The sequence below is a fragment of the Homarus americanus genome, unplaced genomic scaffold, assembly GCF_018991925.1.
Source record: "Homarus americanus isolate GMGI-L3 unplaced genomic scaffold, GMGI_Hamer_2.0 scaffold14491, whole genome shotgun sequence".
NCBI classification, from domain to species: domain Eukaryota; kingdom Metazoa; phylum Arthropoda; class Malacostraca; order Decapoda; family Nephropidae; genus Homarus; species Homarus americanus.
This window is the reverse complement of record NW_024745461.1, coordinates 9,940-21,343: the sequence shown is the minus strand read 5'-3', so window position 1 is coordinate 21,343 and position 11,404 is coordinate 9,940. Positions and strand designations below refer to the sequence as shown.

The window sequence follows — 11,404 nt, the reverse complement described above, 5'->3', positions numbered from 1 at the left end:
CTCAGTACTTCGTTTCAATTTGTATTGCTGTATGCTGCTGTAGTGATAATATTATGTCAATGAACCAGTGAGCTAGGTGCCTCCTTGCTGCACTGCTAAGCTGCTGCTCTTCTTGCCCTTCAAGTCCGTTTAAGTCCCCACCCGGGCCCCGCAATGCCCTTCCATGCATTCAAGCAGCACACTCAATTTACAGGTCATTATCCTGCAAAACAATTGATGTATTATATTTCTCTCTGGTAGTATCATGTGGCTCAAAGGCCTGTTTATTAGGTTGTCTTGTGTGAACAGACCTTGGGTTCTTATTTCTTCTCTGCTGCAGGAGGCACAGGCAGTGTGAGGAAGGACACCCTTGGGCAATGGTGACTCAGACAGGGCTTGTTCAACTCATAAATCATTGCGAATGCTTAAGCTTGAAGATGGCCAGCGGGATGTCACGGGTCTTCTTGTTGTCGCGGGCGACGTTACCCGGCCCCTTTCCGAAACACTTCTGCTGCCGGTACTCCCATAACGGCTGCAAAGGTACAAGAGTGCACCTGCAACACGCTCAACATGTAGTTGCCTTTACGCAGGGCGCGGTGGATCTACCACGAGAACAGAGTCGGCCTGCACAAACGGGACTGACGCCTTCACCTTGCCTCCTTGCGGCGTCCTGACACTGTTGCTGCTGCTGCTTTTTCGTGATAGGGAGTTGTTTCCGCCCTGCTGCCGGTGCTGCCGCTCAGGATCAAACCCAGGTGGCCGTGTCTCGCGGAACAACGTATGAAACCCGTGGCACGGCTGATCCTGATCCCTGGGCAACCCGCTGCAAGAGCATATAGAAGAGATTAGTCGGGTGATTTTCAATTCTCCGCTTCCTTGCGATAACTGTACGCCATGCTCTAAAACTTCGAAGGCTGCCAAGAGGCTGAAGGCCCAGAGAGCCATTGCAAAGAACGACAAGAAGAAAAAGCGCAGGGGTGAAGCTACAACATCTACGTCTACAAGGTACTGAAGCCAAAGTGCACCCCATTTGGGTCTTCCTCCAAAGCTATAGCCATCATAGACTCTTTCGTGAACGGCATCTTCCAGGCACCATCGCTGCGAAGCTTCGCCTATTTTACAACAAACCTTCACCATTACAGGTCAGAAATCCAGACAGCTGTCAAACTCTTGCTGCCAGTAGACTGGCAGCGCATGCGTGTCTGGGGCACCAAAATATCACCAAATACCCTCTTCAAGCGGAAGTTACTTGTGCCTTTCTTCATCCACTACTACAACTCCATGGAATACAGTTGTCTTCAAGGAACAGTTACAAACAGTGATGATATATTGAGAAATGGTCTCAGCAATCACATTCTCTGTGTGGCGCCGTCGGATAAATCAAACACATGTCATCATCGGTCTGCGTGGCAAAATGTATACATGGGTGTGTTTGGGCTTCATTTCATGTTTACAGCACGCCTAATTCATGTAAACAATTTATTTTATTTGTGTATTTATTATTATTTTCTTTATTTTGTTTATTTGTTACTGCAGTAACCTTTGCCATTTATTTGTTACTAGCTCTTGTTTGTTGCACCACCTCCAGATTGATAGTACCGCCATTCGTGCCTGCGAATATTTACTAACTTTCTAGATTAGGCGGTTGGAGTAACCAGGTGCGCTCTCTACCTAACCATTTCGGTGTCAGTGTCTTTGAACGGTTCTTTGGCCTGAAGGGAGCCAGGTTATAAATGTCTGTTAGGTTTGTTGTGCTTTTTTTTCCCAAGGAAGAGCTTGCGCTCTCAATGGATCTTGGGCCAACTGGATGTCCTTGGGCAGTGATTCAGTAGCGTGAATGCTTTGAGTTGGTGTCCTCGAATTACACCAAATTAAGCCTCAGGGCTTCCTGCAGAGCCATGACGGCTGAGCGAATGGGTGGGATGGTAGTCTTGAATCTCTGGGCGATCTCACGGGGTGGAAGGCAGCTTCTGTGGTAGCTCTGTGCTCTTCTGAAATGTGCGGATCTCTGAGGGGCGACAGTTTGGGCCTGTAACAGTGGGGCTTCTTGGCACCACCAGTAGCTGGGGCGGTTTCTGAGCTTCTGTGGTGTGGCTTCTTCAATCAGGCCTTGCCTCCAGTGAACAGGTCTGTTTAGTAAGAATAAATCGACGAAATGTAGTCATCTGGGCGGCTTGACGGGCAAAGCTGAACTTATGAACATTCTCCTCAGTGGCACCTCATTGGCTGAGTTACCTGTCACGTCATCCGCAGCTCGCCCCCCCTGCCTCCAAGAGGCTGGACGGAACATTCTACCGCTCATCACAGCGCATACCCTCCCCACCAAACCGTGGGCGGCCACAGGACCACCTGTGGTAGCACAACAACATGACTGGACAGCAAAAGGCAGGGACTTGGAAAGAGGTGGCGCCAAGCGTCATCGTAAGGTGCTTCGTATTGCTGTCAGACTCTGGCCGCCATTTCGTCGTGCATCGGCGTGGGGTATTAAGCAATATATCCGCTCATCTTCCGGGGGCCCGCAGCGTCCTCAAGGTGTTTTCTGAAACGTGACCATCCGTGACGCCGCCACAAACTTTTTAAAAGACCGTCACCGCCATGGATGTAGTGTATGCTGACATGAGGCGCACCCTTTATGGTTTGGTGGTACGTCAACTTTGATAGACGGGCTTTTTACCGCCGCACCACCGTAAACAAATATACAGACTGGTACCATTTCGTCATAAGAGTTGGTTAGACACTGGTAAATCGATTGAAAATGTCCAATAGCTTTATGATCCTCTAATTCTGAACATTTTGGTACCTGTAAGGTTGCCTTGTGACGTGTTGGAACCACTTCCTGTCATTGTCGATCGGTCAGTCAACATTCTGCCTCCAGGTACCTCACCTAACTGCAACATCCACGAACCTCTGGTAGCAGCTTTATTTTGGTTTATAATCTCTCTAACATGACATAACGTAACCCATAGCACTATATTACTTGGTAAAATTGAATAGTTTTAATACCGAAGTTGCAGTTGCTCATTCATTCATACGCGCATACATACGCCGCAACGCATGCTGGTAGCGGGGGGATTAGTGAATTTTGCAGGAGATGGGAATAGGTACGGTAGCTAAAGCAGCCTTACGTGAGGACTTTGACTGTAATAGCTCTCTTTCGTTCTGGCAGGATAGAATCCAGGTCAAGCGTCCGGTGCATGTTGGGTTTCCGCCATAGTTTCTCAGTGTTTGGTAAACGTTCTGTTGTGTGTTGTTTTCGCACAGGAGAAATGTCTTGGTATTCTTCTTCTTAACGAGTTGTGGGTTGCCTTCTTTCTCTTCTCCCTCTTATTGTTCGTCTTCTCGTGTACTATCATTCATGAACCCATATATGTATGGTGTGGTAATTAACAATTTGAGTTACAGTGATACTTCATATTGGCTGAGGCGTACTGTATAGCTATTGTTTGTATACAAACGGCGTTAGAGTTGAGGTATTTAAAACAGCCTACATTACTTATATATAGAAATAAATAAATATGACGGATAGCTAATGACTGACTCTCTCCTACCTTCCCAAACGAGGGCTTTGAAAGTGTCATTGGACTGGCTTGGTGCATCGTATACATTGGTTTAACCAGCTGTTAGAAGAAAATTGAAGGAGCACTGATGGGCGCCACAGATTCAATGTTTGCTGCGCGTAGATCATGTAGATTGAATCGCACCAGACGCATGGTGTAATGTCCCTCACAGATGGCGTTATGAGGGCCTGATGAGTGCTGGCAAAATTTACCACAGATGGTGTTATATGAAGACACCCGCTGATGATGATGCACTGTAACATAAAAACATTCACTACGTCAGTGTCATGCCAGGGACTTGGTCATTATATTTCACTCATTCAGGTAGGGTAGAACAGTCCCAGGCCTCTCTATCTCATTGGAGTCTCAGGAAATATAACAGGTGCCTAGGACCTCACTGTGTTAATAATAAAGAAAATTAGTTAGCTAGCTTGGGTAAGACTCAACTGCCGAGTTGTTTTTCACTGAGTTAAGCACTGTTCACCACTATTCATCACTGGTTCCATTCCTTGGCCAAATGAGATAGTACCTTATGGCAAGAACTTGTTGATAGTCCGCTGGGGAGGAGGGTTCAGGGGAGTGAGTTGGTATGGGCCAACATATAAATAATAATAATAATAATAATAATTAACGGTTTATTGAAAGAGCTTGGCAGCCAGAAGACTGAAAATATACAGTTACATATTTGGGGAATGGGTTACGAATTACAAATAATATACAAGTAACATGAGTGACACAAATAAGACATATAATAACTAGCTGGGGAAAAGCTCAAACTACAGTTCATTTCAACATAGTGACAGTGCAAGGAGTAGTGTTTACTGGGAGTGAGTACACTGATTTATTACAAGTTATCGATAATTTTTACAATGGTTGGGACTGGGCTGTTCTTATAGCGATCAGTTCGTGCACGTATGGGCTGGGCTGGATGCGGTTGTGGTGTCGAAGAGCAATTCTCGGACTAGGGATCTCAGGTGGTAGTAGGAGCCGGTGTCGGGGATGGTGTAGAAGCTTCTTACCAAATTTGCAGATGAGGTCGTGGTGATGGTCAGTGAGAGTCTAAAGGGGGTCAGTGTGTTGAGCGCTTCTTGATATGTGGAGTAGGAAGGGTAGAGAATAATCTTGCATGGCCTCTTTTGCACTTTTTCGAGGTGTTTACGTTGTGTGGCATTTAGGGAGGAAGACCAGGTGGAGGAGGCATAGGTGAGCTTGGGAAGTATGAATGTTGTGTAAACACTGAGGAGCTCGTGTGCAGGACCACCGAGGGACTTGAGTCGGCGTAGGAGGTGGAGACGGAAACTGGAGGATTTGATAACTTCACTGACGTGTGGTTTCTAATTTAGTTTGTTGTCTATATGTATGTGTGTGTGTGTGTGTGTGTGTGTGTGTGTGTGTGTGTGTGTGTGTGTGTGTGTGTATACTACTGTACTTTTTAGATCCTCCTACGCAACCTAACCTATTATAGTTAAGTATAGTAGGCTATACACTATTTTGTTAGTATGTGTTATAAAATGAAATTGCATGTTATTATTATTAATATTATTATTATTAATATTATTATTATTATTATTTTAGTAGTAGTATTATTATTATTATTATTATTGTTATTATTATTACATGCTAATATAATACTAAGTTGCCCGCCAGATTTCCTCAGAGATGGGAGGAGCACATTGGCGGCGGTGTTGTTTATACTCCGCCCGATTACTGATTCCTATTCACCGAGCCAGAGCTGGCGGGCGGCGTGTTATGTGCCACGTTTTGTTTCCCATTGGGCGTACCGCTCAGCTGGGGAGTAGGAGATTTCATAAAAAGAAAGTTTGAGTGGAGAGCACACCTTTTCCTTCACATACAGTTATCTTAGACCATCTACTAGTATAATAGTTTGCACAAAAATACTCTACACTCTTTCTAGGTTATTGTTATGTTGTTTTTTTTTTTTTTTGACTTCTCATCAGATTGTGCATTCAACTAATATACACTATTAGTGTGTTTATTATTATGTTTTATAGTATTATTTCGTATAATATTGGGTAACACAATTAGAGTCACTAGTATAGTATATTATTGGGGTTTATAGCAGTTTGTGGTCTAATAGTATCATGCTTTATGAGTGGTGTTCTATGTAGTGATGATTAGGCAATAAAATATGCTTTGGGGGTTTATAGCAGTTTTTGTGGTCTACTAGTATCATGCTTTATGGGTGGTGATGATTATTTGGTTTATTACTAACAAAATATATAAATTGCAAACATGATGAAACACCTACACCGTTAATAAAATGTTCTTTGAAAGAAAGAGAAGAAAAGAAAGAAGAAAGAAAGAAGAAGAAAGAAGAGAAGGAAGAATTGTGGAGGAATGAACGGTGAGACAATGTAAGCCTCCAGGATGGCAGCAGCGTTTCTGTATTAATATATAATGGAATGACTGAGAGGAAAATATGCTGTTGTCTCTACCTGTGTATTATTACATGCGTGCAGTTGATTACAGGAGGATGTAGGAAGGGCAGGAGGTTAGGGAAGGTTTGTGAGTGGGAGAATGGTCCTGTGTCCTCGGATTCACCACTCCTCGGATTGTGTCGAGTTTCAAGTTTAGGCTCAACAACTTTCCTGAATTACAGTTGTAACCTTTCGATTTACAAAGTTTCACTTTTCCTTTCATTGGTAGTGATACTTGAGGACCAAGAGCTTGGAAAGAGTGTCCAAACAACTTTCCTGCCTGCCTGTGATAGTCGTGGCAGAATTGGGTTAGGATACAGAACTCATCCATGCAGGATTAGTAACCTTTGTACCTTGGAACACTCAACATGTAAACTTTGTGACATTACACAAAGCACTATATTATTAGATGTGACACTGTCAACACAGGCCACACTATTTATATATGTCATTGTATTGAGGACATTACATTCTTCCTATTTTATCCGATTGTTTGACTAAACACACTGATTCATCCCTTTAATGGCTCAATATGTACTGCTGCCAATTATGCTGTGTTATTCCAAGACTGAAAATGAACTCTCCTGCTGCTGCCTGCCTTTACTGCTGATGTGTTCCCCCACCCCAGGCCCCTGAGTGCTTCACATCTACACCATTCAAAAACATTTACACTCAGACACTGAGTGTATCCTTAACAATTGTGTTCTCTCTTTAAGTGATATCCTGGCTCGAAGAGCCTGTTTTAGTAGGTGCTCTGTGAACAGACCTTGGGTTCTTTATTTCTTCTCTGTCTTCTTAGGAGCACAGCTTGGATGTTGAAGGACACCTTGAGCAATGGTGACTCCAGACAGAAGCTTTCAGCTCCTCGTCATTTCGAGGCATAAGCTGAGAGAATGTGACTGCTGGGATAATGCAGGTCTGTTTGTCAGCTCGAGCACTTCTGCTGCCGGGTACTCATGACGCGCTGCAAGGTACACCATTTTACTTAACACCTCACTTTAGTTGCCTTTACTCAGAGACAGTGGATCCTACACAGGCTGGGTCCGGCCCCTGATAGACTGGCTGCCCTTCCCTTGCCTCCTTGCGCGTCCTGACATGTTCCTCTGCTGCTTTTACGTGATGGTTAAATTTCCGCCCGTGCACCTGTTACTATACCAAGCTCAGGATCAGGCCAGGTAGCCGTCTCGCGGACAACCAGTATGAGAATACGTTGCAGCCAGTCTGATCCCAGTCCATATGAGAAAGAATTGGTGGGGCCAGTTTTCAATTCTCTCGCTCTGCGCCACGAGTAACTTCGGCCATGCCTCCCAAAACTTTGAAGGCTGCAAAAACTGGAAAATGCCCAAGGCCATTGCCAGGGTGACCAAGAAAGAAGCAAGAGAAAATTTCCATCTGTCCTCTGGTACTGAAGCAAGTGCACCCCGACACAGGAGTCTCCTCCAAAGCTATGTCCATCATGAACTCTTTCGTGAACGACATCTTCGAGCGCATCGCTGCCGAAGCTTCCCGCCTGGCGCACTACAACAAACGCTCCACCATTACAAGTCGGGAAATCCAGACAGCTGTCCGACTCTTGCTGCCCGGTGAACTGGCCAAGCATGCCGTGTCTGAGGGCACCAAGGCTGTCACCAAGTACACCTCTTCCAAGTAAGAGGTTACTTGTGCACAACAAACACGCCATCCCACTACTACAACTTAATCGGCTCCATCGGAGCCACAGTTACATGTTAAAGAGACAGTTACCGACAGTGATATATTGAGAGGGAAATAAAAAAAAAAAAAAATTATAATAATCTGCATTCTCTATTGGCGTAGAAACCGGACTAAATCGAAACATAATAAATAAATAAATAAATTCTGCGTGGAGTACTTTTACACCCACTGCAAAGTGACATACATGGAGTGTGTTTGGGCTTCATTTCATGTTTGCAGCACGCCTATTTCATGTAAACAATTTATTTTATTTTATTGTATTTTATTGTATTTTCTTTTATTTTATTTATTTATTTACTTACTTATTCTTTATACATTTATTTGTTACTAGCTCTTGTTTGTTGCACCCACCCACCTCCCGAATTGATGACCTACTATACATTCGTGCCTGCACGAATGTTACCAACTTACCGTTAGGCGATTTGGGTAACCGAAATTAACGCTCTCCTACCACCAACCATTTCGATTGTCATGAAAATTATCTTCAGAACAGTTCTTTGGCCCTGAGAAGGGCCGAGTTATAGATGTCTGGTAGGTTTTGTTGTGCTTTTTCTTTTTCCCCAAGGAAGAGGACTTAAGCACGCTCTCCGCGGATGCGCCGGGCCAGCTGGATGTCCTTGGGCATGATGGTAACGCGCTTGGCGTGAATGGCACACAGGTTGGTGTCCTCGAAAAGACCCACCAGGTAAGCCTCAGAGGCTTCCTGCAGAGCCATGACGGCAGACGACTGGAAGCGCAGGTCAGTCTTGAAATCCTGGGCGATCTCACGCACCAGGCGCTGGAAGGGCAGCTTCCTGATGAGTAGCTCTGTGCTCTTCTGGTAACGACGGATCTCACGAAGGGCGACGGTTCCGGGCCTGTAACGATGGGGCTTCTTGACACCACCGGTGGCTGGGGCGGACTTGCGAGCTGCCTTGGTGGCAAGCTGCTTCCGTGGAGCCTTGCCTCCAGTGGACTTGCGGGCAGTCTGTTTAGTACGGGCCATCTCGACGACGAAATAGTAAATACGGGCGGCCTGGCAGGCGGGCGGGCTTATATACAGACATTCTCCACCTCAGTGGCCACCTCATTTTGATTGCTGTATGACGTCGTCATAAGCTCGCGCTTGCCTCCAGGGAGGGACGGCTTTGGATAAAATGATACTGCGTCCAGCCACCTCTCCCAATGACGTGGGCAACCAGAACTCTCTCTCCTCTTCATGAGCGGTTCTGAGTTTGTTAGCGTGTGGCGCGGATACGTCGGGGCCAAGCCTGCCCAAAGCTAAACCTCCTAGTTCTCCAGAAGTTTTCAAACTAATGTGGGATCGTGGGGTCACCAAAATTAAACGCCTAAAGCTCCTTAGTGACATCAAGACTCCTGTATGAGATAGGCATACCCTCTCAATAACGGAGATCCCAGACATCAACAGCATTCCTTTTAAAAATGTTTGCCTTCATGACAGGACAACGGCTGAGGTGCCGTCACGCCGGGTGCCCACATGGACAAAGCAGAGCTAGTGGGCTCCTCAAGGAGCAACAGCTCCAGAGATTGTGAAAGAAGCATCCGACACCACTGCCCTCATGGACACCACTCCACCCTACCCAGGAAGCTCAACTGGGCGTGAGTACTGCTGCCAGTCAAGCCCTACTGCCAGACCAGGCCAGTTACAAATGCCAGCCACTATGGACACACTGTAAACAAAGTGCTAGAAGCAGGATACCTGCTGTATGTGACCCTGGACACCCCTTCTGCAGCCCTGCCCCAACACCTGAAGGAAAAAATCGTTGCCTGTGGTGGCCCACACACTCCTCCATGACGGACCTGCCCCAGATGGAAGGAGGAATGCAGAATGTAAAAGGGCTAAATCTTGAAAAAAGCCCCAGGCTACAAAGAGGCCCTCCCTTGCTGTCGCTCCCAAGGGGGCCCTCCTGCTGTGCGCTCCCCAGAAAAGCCAGCCAGTAAAAGGAAAATGAGAAACTCAACCGGTATTGCCCACTTGCGGAGCCAGGAACCTTACGTGGCCCGTGCGATGCTAAGCTGCGCGTGATGGTGCACAAACCCCGCGTGGTCAACTCTCCCTCTCTGAATTCTTCCCGCACCTGTGGGGACTTAAAATGCGAGGAGAGGGCAGGCAAGAGTATGCAAACAAATAGACAATTAAAGAAACCAAGAAAGAAAGGAAAGAAAATCGACACATCAAGCTAGGAAGCCAGAGACATCCCCTCCCGCACAGGAAACCCAAAAACACCCAATCAAGCCAGGCCAGGCGCACAGACATCCATTACCCCAGCCCAGCACGCACTGACGCCTGGCCTGACGCTTGATACGGCCTTTGACCTGGCGCTAGCCTGGCCTTGTCTGTCGCCTCCCTGCACGCGTCCCGGCCGGGTTATTGCTACTGCCCCCATCTTATAATCCCTCACGCAAGCGAGGGTGTTTAGCCACTACATCTCTTCTCTCTAAAATTCGCTTCAATCTCCCTTTATTCTTCTGAGCCTCCTTCCCCCTGTCACTGGCATTTTTCGATTCGATTCGGCGAAGCACCGGAACCACCATAATGTAATATAATAACCAACAATTGGACGGGGCAAGGGGGCGGGACTCGGAAGGTGGCGCCAAACGTCATCGTGGGGAATTAACTTCGTGGCAACATCCGAGGGTATCACCAAGCCCGCCATTCGTCGTCTGGCTCGCTGATAAATTAATAAGCAATATAACCAGCCTACATCTACGAGGGGCCCGCAGCGTCTCAAAGAAATCTTCTGGAGCGTCATCCGTGACGCCGTCACTTGCCTACACCCGGGCCGCGCCAAGGAGACCGTCGCCGCCCATGGATGGTGTATGCCTGAAACGGCGAGGCCGCGCCCTTATGGTTTGGTGGGTTAATCCAGCCCTGATGGACGAGCGCGCACCACCCTGCCCTGCGACAAATAATCTCTGAATGGTAGGGTCCCGCATTTAAATCGCTAAAGGGTTGGTTGAACGCTGGGTAAAATCGTTGAAAATATATCATCGCATAGTCCTCTCTAATTCTGGACTTGTGGGTATGAGTATAGGTTATTATGCAGACGTGTGAACTTTCCTAATAAATTGTCAGTCGGTCAGTCGATCAGTCAGTCAGTCGCTTCACTAGCCTCCGGGTGCCTCACTTCTTCCCTATGGCGTCGCAGGCCTCGCAATGCCTGGCAATGTAGTTGTAATCTCTCCTGGCAGCGGCCTTAGCATGGCCACGCTATATTGCCGGTAAAATGTGGGATTTAATACCTGGGGTGTGGTCTCCATTCTATTCATACTTGCATGCATGCATGCATGCATGCATGCGTACATGCATGCATGCATGCTGTGCATGCACATACATATGCTGGTGGCCCCAGGGGGTAAGTGCGTTAAAATATGGGTTTTAATGCATAAAGTTGCGGTTATCATTCATTCATACATACATTTATACATTATACTCTCATAGTGGCAGGGGATTGAAGTGGTTTTAGGAGGATAGAATGTGCAGTGGCTGCAGGCTTTTCGTGGGGACTTTGCAGCTGCTTGGATGCGGCTTGGGATAGGTCAGGTCAAGCGTCCGTTGCATGTTTGGTTTCTCATGGTTTCTCAGTGTTTAGTCGTTGATTGTGTGTGTTGTTTTTCTTGTTTGGAGAATGTCTTGTATTCTTCTTCTTGGTGTTGTTTTCTTCTCTTCTCCTTGTTGTTCGTCTTCCTCATGTCTTCTATCATTCTGTAAGAGTC

The 11,404-nt window shown here is 46.5% G+C and overlaps 1 protein-coding gene and 1 pseudogene across 1 annotated transcript; one reads left to right on the top strand and one right to left on the bottom strand.

Moving 5' to 3' along the window:
• The first annotated feature begins 400 nt into the window (after positions 1–400).
• On the top strand, positions 401–7,625 carry LOC121878704 (annotated as a pseudogene).
• Positions 7,626–8,261: 636 nt separating this feature from the next.
• Positions 8,262–8,672, bottom strand: LOC121878705 (histone H3). Its single transcript, XM_042385055.1, has one exon. The coding sequence runs from the start codon at positions 8,670–8,672 to the stop codon at positions 8,262–8,264; it is 411 nt and encodes a 136-aa protein (XP_042240989.1).
• Between the last annotated feature and the right edge of the window lie 2,732 nt (positions 8,673–11,404).